Source organism: Orcinus orca, chromosome 1 (assembly GCF_937001465.1).
Source record: "Orcinus orca chromosome 1, mOrcOrc1.1, whole genome shotgun sequence".
NCBI classification, from domain to species: Eukaryota; Metazoa; Chordata; class Mammalia; order Artiodactyla; family Delphinidae; genus Orcinus; species Orcinus orca.
Genome location: NC_064559.1, coordinates 145,505,257 through 145,526,346, shown reverse-complemented (window position 1 = coordinate 145,526,346; position 21,090 = coordinate 145,505,257). Strand labels below are relative to the sequence as shown.

The 21,090-nt window shown below is 35.8% G+C and overlaps 1 protein-coding gene across 1 annotated transcript in view; it reads right to left on the bottom strand.

Moving 5' to 3' along the window:
* Positions 1-21,090, bottom strand: part of PIGK (phosphatidylinositol glycan anchor biosynthesis class K) — a 135,053-nt gene that overhangs the window by 56,704 nt on the left and 57,259 nt on the right. The window contains exon 9 of the mRNA XM_004279945.4: positions 17,404-17,576. Coding sequence (XP_004279993.1) covers positions 17,404-17,576 — 173 coding nt within the window. The remainder of the gene's footprint in view (positions 1-17,403; positions 17,577-21,090) is intronic.

The following is a 21,090-nucleotide window of genomic DNA, read 5'->3' as shown; positions in this document are numbered from 1 at the left end:
TACCCACATTTTCACTAATTTGTAATCAGACCTCTCTCTTCTGGCTCCTTTGCCTTCTTCAAGAAGTGATCCCTTTAGATGTTAAGTAAGCGTGTACTGATTCAAAATACTCTCAGCTTTTTTATATGTGAAAATGTCCTTATTTTTGTTCATTCTTTAACGATAGTTTAGCTGGGTAATCAATTTTAAGCTGACAGTTATTTTCTTAAGCCCACCTATCCACAAATGGACCCGCAGCCTTTTGTCTTGACCCTCACACAAAACAATGGTAACTGAGAATTCTAGATTTCTATAGCAGTAATTATAGGGAGCCCTGCCTTCTATGTTTACTTACCACTTGGATTTTAGCTCCTTAAATCCAAAGTTTTCTCCAAGAGATTTCCCTATCATTGAAGAAAGTGGAGATTTCTACTGAGAGCCGCTGTTTAGCAGTGGGCTCCTGCAAATACTTTCTGCTTCACAGATAAAAAAGCCTGCAGCAGGATAAAGCACATGGTCCTCTGAAAAGGCATGTTTGGATTAAGGTGCACTGGACACATCATGGATTGGCTCTAGGAAAGCAACCCAGCCCACTTATACTCTTTTTATAGTAAGGCTAAGCAGGCCTTGCAAAGGGAGACAAAGAATCTGAACTTGTTGCCAGCTGTTTAGGGAATGTGCATGTTTGGAACACCAGCTGTGACTATCTAAAAACATGGGAAGTTGAACCTGTAAGCCCCTTTTCTTTAATAAGGAGGTGCCAACAGTTCTAGTTCAATCTGGGAAAAGCCAGAAATGCCATTCAACAAACAATGGTATTTGTCTCCACACAACTACTTTCTTGGTAGCTCAGTTATGTATTTAAAAGTGATTTTTTTGGTAATTTATAGAGCTTCTAGGTTTTTTATAACAGAGGAGTTTTTCAGAAACATCTAGTCAGCAACAATTCCAAAAGCGAAGTCAAATGATTGTTCCTTACTGTTAACTTCAAACCACCTCTCTAACTCATTTATATTAATTTCTTGTCCTGGAAAAAGTGCAATGTTATATCTATTTCTGAATATTATAGGGTATTCTTTTATTGAGAAAGTTTCCTTCTGATGAAATTTCAAACTATGAATGCCAAAGGCCTTTGAAATCAGATTGTGTTTCTACATCTAAGGTAAAAATGGAATTTCTCATATTCAGAGCCAACTCATTGGCAACTTTCATGTATTCTTTATTGTTAGAAGTTACCTAATTTCTGGATACTCAAGGTTATATTGTGCCTAATTTTCTAAGAGTTAGGGAAAAAAAAAAACTACCCTTAACATTAAAAGCATACAAGATGTATTTTAATCATTTTCATTGATTTAGATGATATGTATTACAGTGTTTTAGCACACTAAATAGAAATCATTATGAATATCAGTTATTTTTTAAAGCATAAGTTAGAGCTTTCCCTAACGTTGAATATAAGATTTTAAATGTATACATCATGTTTATGCAAAGCAATTAGAGGAATTACAACTCCTACTGCAAGCAACAGAAACTGGGGTGACATCTCCAAGCCAGAGACTGCCTATACTGATAATTTATGTCTAATCATATAACTCATTGTTACCTACCTCAGTACCTTAAAGCAAAAGTGCAAAATACTCTTCCTAAAGCATGCAATCCTTAAATTATCTAATAGAAATCTAAAATACTATGTTCCTACTCCATCTCTCAAGATCATACTCTTAATACACATATATTTGGTATAACAAAATAAACATATTAAAAATTATATATAGGGCTTCCCTGGTGGCGCAGTGGTTGAGAGTCCACCTGACGATGCAGGGGACACGGGCTCGTGCCCTGGTCCGGGAGGATCCCACATGCCGTGGAGCGGCGAGGCCCGTGAGCCATGGCCACTGAGCCTGTGCGTCCAGAGCCTGTGCTCCGCAACGGGAGAGGCCACAACAGTGAGAGGCCCGCGTACCGCAAAAAAAAAAAAAAAAATTGTCATGAAATGTCAAATCATCCAATACCCCTGAGAAAAATCACAGTAGTCTAATAAACTTAATAGCTGTGCCACAAAATTGCTATCAATCATGAGGATATTGCTAGTAAAGACCTCATGGCTCTGTCCCTTACCAGTTTCATTTTTCCCCCATAATAAAACCTACAGATATACTAATATTATGATATCAGAATAAGTACACTGAAAGACTAGTAGACTGCAATAATGAACTAGTACTTATGATTATTGGTAAGATAAAAACACAATGAAATAAGCATACAGTACAGTCTAAAATAGAGTTTTTAAAAAATCAACTACGTGAGTAAGTATAGGAAGGCCAACCTGACAATAATTCCTGTCATATGGGCAAAATGTGGCATGGCAGGTAAAAATGCAAATCAAGCTATATAAACAGAGCTATAGTACATCAAATAAAGATGGCAACACTTCCACTGTATCTTTTGCACTGGAGAAGAGACATCAGTATGGCTGTGATGAGTTTTACATGGTACGCTCTTAAAAAGTCATTAACAAAGTATGCTCATTTTATATACATTATCCCCAATCCTCAAAATAACTCTGAAGGTAGATCACCCTTCTACAGATAAAGTAATGTGCTTTAAGATGTAAAGCCAGGAACCAAACCAAAACTTGAATACAAGTCCATTCATCTCCATACTCTTTCTACCTATGTAAGACTACCTTAAAGGTTCCATGTAGCACCAGAAGGGACAATTAGGCAATACCTCACCTGTAGAATATTTGGAAACCATGTAACAAGGTATACCATGATTTCAACAAAAGTGGCAATTTTTGAAATGGGATTACAGATTTATATTATTAATGTAAATGTCTTCTGACTCTTGCTTTACTTAACAGCTTCAATCCTAAAGTGCTGTATATAAATCAATTGTTAAAAAACTGAATCCAGTTTTTCCCCACTGATAAATTATAAATAAGAACTGTTTTATCCTTATTATTAATCATAATCTTCACAAACATCTTAAGACTTTTTCTGACCCTTTAATTTATTAAGTACTTTATAACATATAAATTAATTCCTAAAAATATGCCAGAAAAGTAGCAATTCAGAAAGATCCTGTAGATTTACCTAGTTTATAGACAAAATTCCATATAACTAGGTTTACTAAAGCAAGGCAACTTACATACAGAGAGAATTTTTTACCATACTTTTTTAAACTGACAATTCAATATCAAGTCTTTTCCTCCTGTCAATGGTCTAAAGAAACAAATACCGTGATTTATTTGAAAGTACAACCTACCCCAATCTATAGCATTAAAAAAAAAAAAAAAAAGTTCCATATGTACAAATATGTAATTCTACTGCCACCTTCTGGTAAAACACAATTTCCCAATTCTTTACAGCACTTCTCCAAATGACAAACCTCCAGATATGAAATCCCTCCTTTCTAATACTAGATTAACAAAAGCAGAATAGTTTTTACAAATTACAAAAATACACTAAAAATAGAATTCTAGCAATAATGGTTATCAGTACATGTGATATATTCTCTCAATAATGTAAACATTTATTGATTACTGTATTTGAGCACTTCTAGAAGAGATTTATGAGCAAAATGGAGATTAATTCTCTTAATAACCTTATAAAGTGGAATGATTATTCCAGGTTTACAGATGAAGAAACTGAGAATCAAAGAAATCAAGTGGTTTGCCTGAGGCACACAGCTAGTAAATGGCAGAGGCTCTGAATTCAGAAGCAGACTGATTCCAATGACCCTGCCTTTGATTATTATTCTGTATTACCCTCCATAACATCAGATAATAGGCATTAAGTTGATTTAACTCATTTAGGACATTAAACCTTAATTTAGTGGGACAAGGCAACAATATTACAATTAGTGAGGAGATTAAAAGAGTCACAGGGGCTTCCATGGTGCCGCAGTGGTTGAGAGTCCGCCTGCCGACTCTCCGGGTTCGTGCCCCGGTCCAGGAAGATCCCACATGCTGTGGAGCGGCTGGGCCCGTGAGTCATGGCCGCTGAGCCTGCGCGTCCGGAGCCTGTGCTCCACAATGGGAGAAGCCACAACAGTGAGAGGCCTCCGTACCGCAAAAAAAAAAAAAAAAAAAGGCCAAATAACATGTCTAAGGTAATATAGAATTATGCCAATGAGTAAATTAATCACTTTGAAAAATATGTGGAATAGTAGGGGAGAAATCCTATCAACTACTCTTTGAGCCATTTTGACAAATCTTTGGTTCATAAAGTTTCATAATCATATCAACTTACTATGAACAATTTTCAGCAAATTGATCACAAAGTTTCACATTCCTCACAATCTATTTTGGCCAATTTCAAAACACGTTTCGACTTGTACATTTAAATTCGATTTAATTTCTTAGTAAACATTATAAATAGAGACTAGAATTCATATGTTCAATGATAAATGATAAATACTATAGTAGGTCTTTTACATTTCCATATAAATTTTAGAATCAGTCTGTCAATCTCTACAGAAAAAAGCCTGCTGGAATTTTGATTGTGATTGAGTTGATCAATACCAGAATCAATAAAAATCCCAGAATACAGTCAATATAAAAATTAATTGTACTTCTATATTTGAGCAACAAATGGAAAATAAATTTTTAAAATATCACTTAAAAATACTTTAAAAAAATACTTTAAATTTTTTTAAATATCACTTAAAAATAGCATGAAAAACAAAAATACTTAGGAATAAATTTAATGAAAACTGAAAACTATAAAACAATGCAGAGAGAAATTATAGGAGATCTAGATAAATGTAGAGATACGTTCATGGATAGAGGACTCAATTTTGTTAAGGTGTCTATACTCCTTAACAATTTGTCTATACAAATTAATACATGGAGTCAATCCAATTCCAATCAAAATTCCAGTAGGTTTTTTTTTTTTTTTAGAAATAGGCTGATTCTAAAATTTATATGGAAACAAAGGATCTAGAATAGTCAAAAGAACCTTTAAAAAAGAAAAATTGATTTGTAGGACTTATACAATCTTATTTCAAGACTTATTATAATTCTAAAATAATCAAGACAGTGCAATACTGGTATAAACGAGACACAGTTCAATGCAACAGAGTACAATCCAGAAACAGACCCACACATATATACATGGTCATGTGATTTTTGACAAAGGCACCAACATAATGCAATAAGAAATTCAATCTTTTCAATATATGGTGCTGCAATAACTAGATATCCATATGGAAAAAAATGAACCTCAACCCCTACCTAACACTATACTCAAAAATTAATTCAAAATAAATCATAGGCCTAAATTTAAAAGGCAAAAGTATAAAACTTCTAGAAGAAAATAAAGGAAAGTCTTTATGACCTTGATTTAGCTTAAAAATCCTGTACAAAGGGCATTAAGCATAAAGAAAAAGTGATAAATGAACTTTATCAATATTAAATCTCCTACTCGTCAAAAAAAGACATTAAGAATACGACAGGCAAGGGAGAGGAACCAAGATGGCAGAGTAGAAGGATGTACTCTCACTCCCTCTTGCGAGAGCACCAGAATCACAACTAGCTGCTGGACAATCATCGACGGGAAGACACTGGAGCTCACCAAAGAAGATACCCCACATCCAAAGACAAAGGAGAAGCCACAATGAGATGGTAGGAGGGGCACAATCACAGTAAAATCAAATCCCATAACTGCTGGGTGGGTGACTCACAGACTGGAGAACACTTATACCACAGAAGTCCACCCACTGGAGTGAAAGTTCTGAGCCCCACGTCAGGCTTCCCAACCTGGGGTCCAGCAACGGGAGGAGGAATTCCTAGAGAATCAGATTTTGAAGCCTAGTGGGAATTGACTGCAGGACTTCGACAGGACTGGGGGAAACAGAGACTCCACTCTTGGAGGGAACACACAAGGTAGTGTGTGCATCGGGACCCAGGGGAAGGAGCAGTGACCCCACCAGACCTACCTGCTGGTGTTGGAGGGTAACCTGCAGAGGCGGGGGGTGGTGGTGGCTGTGGCTCACCCTGGGTATGGGGACACTGGCAGCAGAAGTTCTGGGAGGTGCTCCTTGGTGTGAGCCCTCCCAGAGTCTGTCATTAGCCCCACCAAGGAGCCCAGGTAGTCTCCAGTGTTGGGTTGCCTCAGGCCAAACAAGCAACAGGGAGGGAACGCAGCCCCACCCACCAAAAGTCAAGTGGATTAAAGTTTTACTGAGCTCTGCCCACCAGAGAAACAGTCAGCTCTACCCACCACCAGTCCCTCCCATCAAGCCTCTTAGATAGCCTCATCCACCAGAGGGCAGAGAGCAGAAGCAAGAAGAACTACAACCCTGCAGCCTGTGGAACAAAATCCACATTCACAGAAAGAGAGACAAGATGAAAAGGCAGAGGGCTATGTACCAGATGAAGGAACAAGACAAAACCTCAGAAAAACAACTAAATGAAGTGGAGATAGGCAACCTTCCAGAAAAAGAATTCAGAATAATGATACTGAAGACGATCCAGGACCTCAGAAAAATAATGGAGGCAAAGATCAAGAGGATGCAAGAAATGTTTAACAAAGACCTAGAAGAATTAAAGAACAAACAAACAGAGATGAACAATGCAATAACTGAAATGAAAACTACACTAGAAGAATCAATAGCAGAATAAATGAGGCATAAGAACGGATAAGTCATCTGGAAGACAGAATGGTGGAATTCACTGCTACGGAACAGAATAAAGAAAAAAGAATGAAAAGAAATGAAAACAGTCTAAGAGACCTCTGGGACAACATTAAATGCAACAACATTCGCATTATAGGAGTCCCAGAAGAAGAAGAGAGACAGAAAGGACCCGAGAAAATATTTGAAGAGATTATAGTCGAAAACTTCCCTAACATGGGAAAGGAAATAGCCACCCAAGTCCAGGAAGCGCAGCGAGCCCCATACACGATAAACCCAAGGAGAAACACGTCAAGACACATAGTAATCAAATTGGCAAAAATTAAAGACAAAGAAAAATTATTGAAAGCAGCAAGGGAAAAACGAAAAATAACATACAAGCGAACTCCCATAATGTTAACAGCTGATTTCTCAGCAGAAACTCTACAAGCCAGAAGGGAGTGGCATGATATACTTAAAGAGAGGAAAGGGAAGAAACTACAACCAAGATTACTCTACCCGGCAAGGATCTCATTCAGATTTGATGGAGAAATCAAAAGCTTTACAGACAAGCAAAGGCTAAGAGAATTCAGCACTACCAAACCAGCTCTACAACAAATGCTAAAGGAACTTCTCTAAGTGGGAAACACAAGAGAAGAAAATAAGCTACAAAAACAAACCAAAACAATTAAGAAAATGGTCATAGGAAAATACATATCAAAAATTACCTTAAACGTGAATGGATTAAATGCTCCAACCAAAAGACACAGGCTTGCTGAATGGATACAAAAACAAGACCCATATATATGCTGTCTATAAGAGACCCACTTCAGACCTAGGGACACATACAGACTGAAAGTGGGGGGATGGAAAAAGATATTCCATGCAAAGGGAAGTCAAAAGAAAGCTGGAGAAGCTATACTCATATCAGACAAAATAGACTTTAAAATAAAGAATGTTACAAGAGACAAAGAAGGACACTACATAATGATCAAGGGATCAATCCAAGAAGAAGATATAACAATTATAAATATACATTCACCTAACATAGAAGCACCTCAATACATAAGGCAACTGCTAACAGCTATAAAAGAGAAAATTGACAGTAACACAATAATAGTGGGGGACTTTAACACCTCACTTACAACAATGGACAGATCATCTAAAATGTAAATAAATAAGGAAACAGAAGCTTTAAATGACACAACAGACCATGTAGATTTAATTGATATTTATAGGACATTCCATCCAAAAACAGCAGATTACAGTTTCTTCTCAAGTACTCACGGAACGTTCTCCAGGATAGATCACATCTTGGGTCACAAATCAAGCTTCAGTAAATTTAAGAAAATTGAAATCATATCAAGCATCTTTTCTGACCACAACGCTGAGATTAGAAATGAATTACAGGGAAAAAAACGTAAAAAACACAAACACATGGAGGCTAAACAATACATTACTAAATAACCAAGAGATCACTGAAGAAATCAAAGAGGAAATTAAAAAAATACCTAGAGACAAATGACAATGAAAACATGACGATCCAAAACCTATGGTATGCAGCAAAAGCAGTTCTAAGAGGGAAGTTTATAGGTATACAAAACTACCTCAAGAAACAAGAAAAATTCCAAGTAAACAATCTAACCTTACACCTAAAGGAACTAGAGAAAGAAGAACAAACAAAACCCAAAGTTAGCAGAAGGAAAGAAATCATAAAGATCAGAGCAGAAATAAATGAAATAGAAATAAAGAAAACAATAGCAAAGAATAAAACTAAAAGCTGGTTCTTTGAGAAGATAAACAAAATTGATAAACCATTAGCCAGACTCATCAAGAAAAAGAGGGAGAGGACTCAAATCAATAAAATTAGAAATGAAAAAGGAGAAGTTACAACAGACACCGCAGAAATACAAAGCATGCTAAGAGACTACTACAAGCAACTCTATGCCAATAAAATGGACAACCTGGAAGAAATGGACAAATTCTTAGAAAGGTATAACCTTCCAAGACTAAACCAGGAAGAAACAGAAAATATGAACAGACCAATCACAAGTAATGAAATTGAAAATGTAATTAAAAATCTTCCAACAAACAGAAGTCCAGGACCAGATGGCTCACAGGTGAATTCTATCAAATATTTAGAGAAGAGCTAACACCCATCCTTCTCAAACTCTTCCAAAAATTGCGGAGGAAGGAACACCCCCAAACTCATTCTATGAGGCCAACATCACCCTGATACCAAAACCAGACAAAGATACTAAAAAAAAAAGAAAATTACCGACCAATATCACTGATGAATATAGATGCAAAAGTCCTCAACAAAATACTAGCAAACAGAATCCAACAACACATTAAAAGGATCATACACCATGATCAAGAGGGATTTATGCCAGGGATGCAAGGATTCTTCAATATCTGCAAGTCAATCAATGTGACACACCATATTAACAAATTAAAGAATAAAAACCGTATGATCATCTCAATAGATACAGAAAAAACTTTTGACAAAATTCAACACCCATTTATGATAAAAACTCTCCAGAAAGTGGGCACAGAGGGAAACTACTTCAACATAATAAAGGCCATATACGACAAACCCAGAGCAAACATCATCTCAATGGTGAAAAACTGAAAGCATTTCCTCTAAGATCAGGAATGAGACAAGGATGTCCACTCTCACCACTATTATTCAACGTAGTTTTGGAAGTCCTAGCCATGGCAATCAGAGAAGAAAAAGAAATAAAAGGAATACAAATTGGAAAAGAACAAGTAAAACTGTCACTGTTTGCAGATGACATGATACTATACATAGAGAATCCTAAAGATGCCACCAGAAAATTACTAGAGCTAATCAATGAAGTTGGTAAAGTTGCAGGATATAAAATTAATGCACAGAAATCTCTTGCATTCCTATACACTAATGATGAAAAATCTGAAAGAGAAATTATGGAAACACTCCCATTTTACCATTGCAACAAAAAGGATAAAATACCTAGGAATAAACCTACCTAGGGAAGCAAAAGACCTGTATGAAGAAAACTATAAGACACTGATGAAAGAAATTAAAGATGATACCAACAGATGGAGAGATATACCATGTTCTTGGATTGGAAGAATCAATATTGTGAAAATGACTATACTACCTAAAGCAATCTACAGATTCAAAGCAATCCCTATCAAATTACCAATGGCATTTTTTACAGAACTAGAACAAATCATCTCAAAATTTGTATGGAGACACAAAAGACCCTGAATAGCCAAAGCAGTACTGAGGGAAAAAAACAGAGCTGGAGGAATCAGACTCCCTGATTTCAGACTATACTACAAAGCCACAGTAATCAAGACAATATGGCACTGGCACAAAAACAGAAACATATATCAATGGAACAAGATAGAAAGCCCAGAGATAAACCCATGCGCCTATGGTCAACTAATCTATGACAAAGGAGGCAAAGATATAAATGGAGGAAAGACAGTCTCTTCAATAAGTGGTGCTGGGAAAACTGGACAGCTACATGTAAAAGAATGAAGATAGAACACTCCCTAACACCATAAACAAAAATAAACTCAAAATGGATTCGAGACCTAAATGTAAGACCAGACACTATTAAACTCTTAGAGGAAAACACAGGAAGAACACTGTTTGACATAAATCACAGCAAGATCTTTTTTGATCCACTTCCTAGAGTAATGGAAATAAAAACAAAAATAAACGAATGGGACCTAACAAAACTTCAAAGCTTTTTCACAGCAAAAGAAACCATAAAGAAGACGAAAAGACAACCCTCAGAATGGGAGAAAATATTCACAAATGAATCAATGGACAAAGGATTAATCTCCAAAATATATAAACAGCTCATGCAGCTCAATATTAAAGAAACAAACAACCCAATCCAAAAATGGGCATAAGACCTAGATAGACATTTCTCCAAAGAAGACATACAGATGGCCAAGAAGCATATGAAAAGCTGCTCAACATCACTAATTATTAGAGAAATGTAAATCAAAACTACAATAAGGTATCACCTCACACCAGTCAGAATGGGCATCATCAGAAAATCTACAAACAACAAATGCTGGAGAGGGTGTGGAGAAAAGGGGAGCCTCTTGCACTGCTGGTGGGAATGTAAACTGATACAGCCACTATGGAGAACAGTATGGAGGTTCCTTAAAAAACTAAAAATAGAATTACCATATGATCCAGCAATCCCACTACTGGGCATATACCCAGAGAAAACCATAATTCAAAAAGACACATGCACCCCAATGTCATTGCAGCACTATTTACAATAGTCAGGTCATGGAAAAAACCTAAATGCCCATCGACAGACGAATGGATAAAGAAGTTGTGGTACATATATACAATGGAATATTACTCAGCCATAAAAGGGAACGAAATTGAGTCATTTGTTGAGATGTGGATGGATCTAGAGACTGTCATACAGAGTGAAGTAAGTCAGAAAGAGAAAAACAAATATTGTATATTAACATATGTATGTGGAACCTAGAAAAATGGTACAGATGAACCAGTTTGCAGGGCAGAAGTTGAGACACAGATGTAGAGAACAAACGTATGGACACCAAGGGGGGAAAACCGTCGTGGGGTGGGGATGGTGGTGTGCTGAATTGGGCAATTGGGATTGACATGTATACACTGATGTGTATAAAACTGATGACTAATAAGAACCTGCAGTATAAAAGAACAAGAAACAAACAAAAAAAACGACTAATACTAAACTTTCTTTGGGTTTTTGTATGGAAATATGTTAATATAAATGTTTCAGACATTACTTGAAATTTCTAAAAATGTTATATTTTCCGGTGTAATGTTATAAGTCATAATTCTAGTTATTACTTTAAAATGTATATCTCAGAAATAACTAAATTTACTTGTCAATTGCATTATTATGAACTTTCATCAAATCTTTAACCGTGGTCATTTTTAAGTGTTTTATCATTTACAAACAGTTCTTGGTGTACTCTAATGCTTTCGCAAAAATGTTCCTATAAAAGGGTTTCATCTTCAAGGAATTCATGGAAAAGACTGACAAGTACAGGTTTCTGGTAACTGACTATACTGCTGAACTGAATGAATAAGCATTTTCAGAACTCTAATGGAAAAGTGATGAATTCATAAAAGTGCTAACAAAAGATCAAGATGAAAAAAAAATTAATTACATAGGACTGAGTGAACTGATGAGGATATTATAATTTTTGTGACTTTCTGTTTGAATAAAAAAAAAATCCCACAAGGACTCAGAGGCAAAAAATATACAAATCATTTTTCACTGCAACGTAAAGGAGCTGTTACAGTGGAGGATTACTGGACTGAAGGTCAATATTATGACATAGTAAAAAAAAAAAAAAAAAAAAGAATATGATAGGCAAGCCAAAGACTAAGAAAAAATATTTGCATTACAGATATCTGACAAAGGACTTATACCCAGAATATATAAAGAAATCTTACAATTCAGTAAGAAAACAACCCAATTTTTAAAAAATGAGCAAAACACTTGAATAGGCACGTCATGAAACATGTATGAATGACCAAAAAGTACATGAAATGATGTTCAATGTCCTTAGCAATCAGGTGTATGCAAATTAAAATCATAATGAGATATTACTACATGCCTATTAGAATAGTTAAAATTAAAAAGACAATACCAAGTGTAATTAAGGATGTGGAACAATTATTTGTGGAAATGTAAATTGTACAGTGACTATGGCAAATAGTTTGGAAGTTTCTTATAAAGTTAAACATGCACTTCCATGTGACCCAGCAAACCTACTCTTAGCTATATTTACTCAAGTGAAATGAAAACTTATATTTGTATGCATTTATAGTGGCTTCATTTAATTGTAAAAAACTAGGGGGCAAAAACAGATGTCCTCCAATACAGCAATAAAAGAGAACCAACTACTGATACATGTGACAACAGATATGAATCTGACATGCATTATGGCAGTAAAAGAAGCCAGACTCAAAAGAGTACAGAATATACGATTCTATCTATATGACATTCTGGAAAATGCAAAATTGTGGCGACAGAAAACAGATCAGTGGGATATGAGGGAGAGATTGGAGAAAAGGGAGCATAAGGAAAATTTCTGTAGTGATGGATTAGCAATGGTGATGATCCAAGTGTATGCATTTGTCAAAACTCAGAACCATATACTAAAAATTTTACTAAACTCAAAAAAAAAAAAAAGAACCACAGCTGCATACAACTACGTAAATGAATTCCAAACACATAGTACTAGCAAGAACAACAAAACATAACGTTTAGGGATACACGTTTAGGTGATGTAACTAAGATGAAGAGCAAGAAAGTAAACTCCATAAGAGACAGGATCACTGTTAACTTTGAGGGGGAGTGAGAGGGTAGAGATTGAGAAGGGGTGTAAGGGTTGCCGGGAACCTTCCAGGGTACCAACATTGTTCTAATTCTTTCTCTGGTGGTTACTTGAGTAGTTGCTTTCTGATAATTCATTGTGCTATCATGTATATTTTATATACTTTTAAAAGAAAGCAACTCAGCGTAAATTATAAAACAATAAAATAATATATATTTTTTTTAGAGGTAGGAAGCATTCCTGGATTCATATCTTGATTTCACCATTTGTTAGATGTGGACTTTAGGCAGGTTTCTTAAACCTTTCTCAGCCTCACTTTACTCATCTATTTAATGGGAAAATTACACCTGCCTCATAAAGCAATTATGTGAATTAAATGGGATTAATGTAATTTTTCCTTGAGGGTATCTGCATAGCTCCCAATTTCCTTTTGGAGGGTTCCTCTTATCCACATGGGATGGGCCCCCCAGTAGCTATGACTTTGTGTTAAATGACCCCACTACTGCCCAGCTGGGTCAGTACTCAAGCTGGGCTAATCAAGAAGCCCTCTGGGGAGCTTAAAATGGAGAATGAGCAAGTTAATTCTGTATCTGGGCTTTATCATGAACAGAACAGATATAAATTTCCAGAAGAGTAGTGTGTACACATTCTATCCCCTACATTCAGAGCAGCAGAGAAAGAAAAGACTAGAACAGGGAGACAGAGGGAGTACTGCCCACATTTCTGACTGATTTCTGGTTCCTGATTCCAGGCCCTTACTGAGGCCTGCCCTTGGGTTCCATAAAACACAGAATACCTATATATAAATATCTTTAAGGAAATAATGCTAGCTTATGTTGGAGTCTACTATTTACAATCCAACCGTCCTAGATAATATGTTATATAAAGCATGAAGCACATGGAAAAGGCTCAAAATCTAATCTCTGTGACAACAACTGTCTGATCTTTGACCTCCTATATAAGGTGGGGACTTCCTTATCGAGCTCTTGAAAGGGTCCTACTGTGGTGTTCAAAATACAGACTGACCTTGTTAGCCCATTTTCACCCCTCTATCTTTAAGAAATCTGTAAGAAAAGAGTCCATCCTCAAATTTCCTGCTAGATTCAAAATTTTCAGTTGCTAAAGACTGCCTAAAGAGAGAAAGAAATTCTAGTATAACAGAATAAAATTACAACAAAAAAATAGATAGAATCAAGCGCCTCAGTTTAGAGCCTAAAGCAAAAGTCAGACTAGGTAAGATGTCATCTAACAACCAAGATAAATGTTGAGCATTTACAGTTCATATTGTCCCAGATTCCATTTTTTTCTTAGGTAATGCCTACAGAATTTACACTTCTACATTTTGGTGCCTGTATTTTTACATTCTCAAGCTAAAGGTTATTTTCCCTATATATCTATCGTACTTTGAGTAACGCTGACATGGACTTATTACTATATTCCAGAAAGTCCAACTCTTTGAGGGCAGGCTGTTTGCATATTTATCAAAAGTCAACCTATATACACTCAGATAAAGCAGTTTAGAATTAAGTTATATAAGCCAAGCTTATTGCAATCAGTCCTTATTTTACCTCATTTGTTCTTGTAAATAAATTAAAAACACAATAAGTAAAACATACGCTGAAACAACTGTTGTTACTAAGGATATGACTGTAAGGATATGACCTTACTCAATATAAGTATTTATATGACTGTACCTTACTCATATAATATGTATATGTCAGAAGACATACAAAACACCAATTATGTCATACAGCTACTTCAGTCAATTTTATGTACTAATGTTCTCCATCATATCTGACTTTAGTTTAATACACAAAATATGAAATATGGACAATCTGGACAAATGAGTTGTTATTTTCTTAATATATGTAGAAAGCAGTATTCTTAAAAGTTTAACTGCCAATTTTAATAACATTAACTGTATTGATGTTTTTAACCTAAGATTTCAAAAAATACATATACATTCAAGCCCATAATTTCCTTAATAAAATAGTTTTTTGTGATAGCTGATCTCTCAAGAATATATAATACTTTTCTCTAAACAAACATCCAATTGCCATTCATATTTGCACATAAATAGCACCTATATATAATGAGATAATATTTCTATCATCCATTCCTGGAACATGTTTGGAACTTAATCCTCCTAAATTAACTGGATAACAAATATTAGTAATTATGAAACCGTCTGTAAGCAACGTTCTAAATAAAATTTATTTATAAACACTAGAGGGTGCTCTAATTCAACAGTGTCTGCTCATTGCTGTACACCTGAAACTAACACAACATTGTTAATCAACTATACTCCAATATAAAATAACTTAAAAAACAAAAACAAAACACAGTGCCTGGTATCTGGCTTTGATGTTTAATATAATTTTCTCCTTGATTATAGGTAAATGAAGATAATTATCAGCACAAACAATTTTTGCTTTCGAACTAATACATGGAGATACTTTATAAGACAAAAATTTCATCTTCCCAGAACATAAAACTCAGTAGAATTCCACTGAAATCACTTTTATTGTACAATTATTATATATTTAATATTGTGTTAAGTGGAGAGAACAGAAAATAACACAGAAGTATAAAGATAGTCCTTATCTCTAAATGAAATTAATGCAATATTCAGACGATTAAGAGAAGGTATATCTTGTATATTACAGGCTTAAGTTCAAGGGAAATTACAAAATGAATTTGGTAAAAAACATATAGTAGCTCAATTTCAGTTGCTAAGTATTAAGGTATAGTTTAGCTATTTTACAAAAGTAATTTGAAATTTTAAATAATAAATAAAAGTGATATTGTTGAGAGTATCACCTGCTGTCTCAAGAAAATATTTTTTAAGCCAACAGATACAGGAAATTGAAAAAGAAAGAATCCAACACTTTGAATATGAATAATAGGAAATAATTAATAATAATATCAATTTCAAATCTTCATAAGGAATAATTTACTGCCCGTTTTTAAATTTATTTCTAAAACATTCACAAGCTCAATCATAAATCTTTTAAATTTTCAAAATTAAAAGTAATTTATATGCCGCCATTTGACAATCCAGAAAAGTTCCCTGGAGTATAAGTTTCCAATAGACAGCATTAAACAATCCCAAATAACAGAGTTTAATGGCTAGGAAAATATACGTCTATATAGTTCAAGAAAGTGGCTATTAACTGAGACACTATTTAATCCCAACAAAGTATTGTACCTTTAAAAATGTTTACAGAAAAGAAAACAAGCAGAACATTATAAATACTTCTAAATTCACATACCCCAAATCAACCAGTCTCTCGCAATCTCTCTCTCTCTCTCTCTCTCTCTCTCTCACACACACACACACACACACACGCGTGCGCGCACGCACTCACTACTCACACACACACAGTCCATTCCCCAAGAGGGGAGTACTTGCTTATACCTCTCTCTCTCATTCTCTTCCCTAATCAATAACTAAGAGCCCCCAAAGAAATCCTAAAGACAAACTTTTGAAGATTAATAGAATACAACACTAGGCAAAAGCCAGAGATAGGACTGAACCAGGTTCACAAACCACCCAGACTCTATGAACCAAAACACATGGCAGAGAACTAGTCAGATTGCTGGAGCCCAGAGAAATTCTGAAAATGCAAGCATTGTGTTATAGTTTGAAGTATACATTTGGCACCTATATTCTTTTGACACTCACTTCCCCTTTATATGTTTATCTGCCTTGCATCTACCAGATTCCTAGGGCCCTATTATACTCTAAATGCCCAGCTGCCAACTTCCCTATTCAGTGTCACGTCATTTAACACCTTCTACTGCAATAGGTGACAGTCTACACATTGTTAGAGAGTATTAATAATGTTTGAAACATTCACATACCTGCCCCATCATGAAGGTCTTCTGAACCATCATATATACCTCTACTGACAGAAAAGTATGGCCCTGAGACAGTCAATTGTTGTGTAAGTTTTAGTCCTTTTTTTTTTTTTTTTTTTTTTTTGCGGTCCACGGGCTCTCACTGTTGTGGACTCTCCCGTTGCGAAGCACAGGCTCCGGACACGCAGGCCCAGCAGCCATGGCTCACAGGCCCAGCCACTTCGTGGCATGTGGGATCTTCCCAGACCGGGGCACGAACCCGTGTCCCCTGCATCAGCAGGCGGACTCTCAACCACTGTGCCACCAGGGAAGTCCCAGTTTTAGTCCTTTTTAAACCAAGCCTGAATTCATACTTCTACAAACATATTTTGGAGCTACAACATAATCCTAATCAAGATCTTAGCTTCCCACTGATATTTAGAGTTTCTGCCCATTAATCTGAAAAGCATAGGGGCTACATAAAGTAAAGAATGGGTAGAAATGTGTGATTTTCTTTAAAAATACTAACTTTCATCTCTTAATATAATGTTACATAAAAGTTTACAAATCATGAGACTAGAATACTCTATTCAAATAATAATTTAAGATGAATACCTGCTTTCCATGATTCCTGAATCTGGCTGCAAACTAATAGTCTCTGTTGTAATTTCCACTTTCCGTACACTTCCAAAGAAATCAGTTATCAGGACATTTTTAGGATCCCTCTGAAAAAGATCAGTGCGATGTCCAGGAGTAGACACACATAGACTTTTGGGGCATACCTGAAACTGAAAAAAATATGTACAATAATAATAAATACACATGCTTACATATTCATACAACTTTTATTAAATCCATTAATACAATATAGTAGACTGTAATATATTTTCAAAGCTCTCCCAACCTAAAGAAACTACTGGTTCTAAAGATTAAAGTTTCATTGCTATCGTAATGCTTGACACCTTAAGAAGCTTTACAGACATTAGAACAGGTTATCAATAAAACAGGAAGCTGGCAAGGGAACGAAAAAACATTCACTTTTTTAAATCATATGCTACAAAGTTTATTTTGAACACTTATTTATGAGAACTCATAGGCAACACTATGACAAGAGAATTGCTTTTTTTCTGTAACTACATCCATCTCAGTGGAATGCTCTACCAGAGCATTTTTTAAACATTTTGTAATCATGACCCTTCATTCAAACTTTAAATTCAAATAAAATATTACGTAGTAGCTCAATATGTAAAAAAGATGAAACCAGAGCTGCTCTGGATTGCAGGAAGTTAAGTGTAGCCTGCTCACTAGCTATCCCCTTCATCCTCCTGCTGTGAATCTACAAAAACCATTCTATAAATCAAGTAACTTTCTTAGTTTATCCATGATAAAAATTACAAACCCAAAGCACCTCATACACTATAGTGCTCCAGAGAATAGTCTGAAAACTACAACTTCACCACTACACAGATCTCACAATATTTTTTATGTTAATCTTATTTCTGATATTCCGCATCAGTGCATTACCAAGGACCTTTGCAGGACATTTGATCCATGCCAAAAGGTCCTTGATATTTGGTCCTGTCCAAAACCATTTGGCATGAACCAAATATGCTCATGAACATTTGGACAAGACCAAATTTCAAGGACCTTTTGGCATGGGCCAAATGTCGTATGGACGTTTTGGACAGGACCAAGTGTCTGCTGACCCCAGACACATGTTCATTCACTCAGCAAAGCATAAAAAGTGTCTATTATACACACCTCATACGGTTACCTTCCATAGGGGATACAAAAATTGATGAGACTTGGGTCCTCTCCTCAAGGCTTTAAGTCTAGTCAGAGATGAATAAACATAACAAGGCAGAAAAAAAAGGGACAGGCTCTAATTTAGAAAAAGATAAACTTCTTAGTGTTTGAGGATAAGAAAAAAGGAGTGGGGTTTTAGCTATTTTCTGAAAGAAAAGGAAGATTAGATTGGAAATAACATTCCTAATAAAGGAGCAGCTGCAGAGACATGTTAAGGCAAAGAATTCAATTTGGCAGATTGAATTCAATTCAAATTCAATTCAATTTGGCAGCATATATGAAGGAAACCATTACAGGCCCACTAGTAAGGACCCAGAGCCCACAGCACTTGCCCACTTGTAGGGACAAGACTATCTACGTAGGTATAATCATCAACACGACAGTAGAGGGATGAGGAAGGGCACAGCAACTATAATTTATGAAACAGTGTTCCAAGCACTGTGTTAAGCAGTTTGCAGATATTCTCATTTAAGCTTACCAATAACTTTGAGGTATACAAAAATTCTTATCTCTCCTTCAAACTAAGACTCAAAGAGATTAATTGGTCTAACATCATACTGCCTTCCAGGTTCAGGAAAGCAATAACAGGAAATACAAAGAAGAGTTCAGGATATAAATTAAGAAGCAAAGAAGGAAAAAACGGTGGGGGAAGATCAAGAAAGTTAAATGTCAAACAAGGACAAAACAGACAGAAGGCTGAATAAACAAAATAAAAGATAAAATAAACAAGATAAAATTAAAGTTCGAGGTATATCAAAGGTATTCCTGTATGAGTAACTTGGTCGGTTTTATTAGGTACTAGCAGAAAAAAGCAGGAAAATAAAAGTAGTTGAATGAGCTTGGCAAACACTAAATAAGTATTATATTCTTTGCTGCTAAAAACAAAAACAAAAAACTTCCACTTTAAAAAAATTGAATTATAATTGAAACAATTATATTAGTTTCAGGCATACCATATAGTGATTTGATTTTTTTTTTTTTTTTGTGGTACGCGGGCTCTCACTGTTGTGGCCTCTCCCATTGCGGAGCACAGGCTCCGGACGCACAGGCTCAGCGGCCATGGCTCACGGGCCTAGCTGCTCCGCGGCATGTGGGATCTTCCCAGACCAGGGCACGAACCCGTGTCCCCTGCATCGGCAAGCGGACTCTCAACCACTGCGCCACCAGGGAAGCCCATGATTTGATATTTTTATACATCACAAAATGATCACCATGACAAGTCTACTTACAATCTGTCACCCTACAAAGTTATTACAATATTATTGGCTATATTCCCTATGCTGTACATTACTTTGCCATGACTTATTTACTTTTAACTGGAAGTTTGTACTTTTTAATCCTCTTTATCTATTTCACCCGTGTCCCCACTCACCCACCCCTCTGACAACCATCTGTTTGTTCTCTGTATGTCTATTTCTGTGTTTTTTCTTTATATTCCACATATAGTTGATAGCATACAGTATTTGTCTTTCTCTGACTTATTTCACTGAGCATAATACCCTCTAGGTCCATCCATGTTGCTGCAAATGGCAGAATTTCATTCTTTTCTAAGGCTGGGTAATATTCCATTGTATATATAGCACAACTTTACACACTCATCTATTGATGGAGACATATGGTTGCTTCCCTATCTTGGCTATTGTTAATAATGTTGCTATGAACACTGGGGTGCATGAGAGTGTTTTCCCCTATTTTATATTCTTACCTCCTTTGTTGTATATTAACTGACCATATAAGCAAGCATGCCTTTATTTCCAGGCTATCTATTCTGTTCCATTGTTCTATGTGTCTGTTTTTGTACAGTACCATATGATTATTATTTTTTTAATTTGAAAATCTAATTGGCTTTAACAGGCCAATTCATGAATCAGGCAGCATCCCATCTAGCAACTAAAAGGGTGCTCTGAGGAGTTGTACAAAATAGGTTTTATAGGAGGAAAGTCGGGGAGCTATTAGCAAAAGAAAAGATTTTGTTAGGCCAGGCTTCCTTTGGGGGGTGTAGGGGGAGGAAATGACAAGGGTTTTATCATGCAGATTGCCTCTAGGGGGATGGGGGATAGAGAGCGCCCAAAACGTTTTTTGCTTAATTCCCATAACATCCACAGATCATGGTTCCAGGTTCATAAATTTTTCATAAATTTTTAGTTGGTCATTCTCTTCATTTCATTTCTGACCTTCCAGTCTTAGGAGATCATTTGTCTTGCAGTTAGCAGCTGTGCACATGAATTGAAAGCTTTTGAGAGAATATGATCTGCCAGGGGGATTATTATGATTATTATAAGCAGGATAATTCCCAGTACTTGGAAGGCACTTCAGAGTCAGGTCCCCAAGACCCAAACCAATCAAAGAAAGACCCGGTTGAAGGAGTCACCCTTTTAAGCCAAGTGGTTTGCTCAGTGACTGAAATGTCAATCCTGTTGGTGGCATTGGCCGTAGTACAGACACCTCCTGGTTCAGCTAAAAGATAATCAAGGACTATTCTATAATCAAGAACAA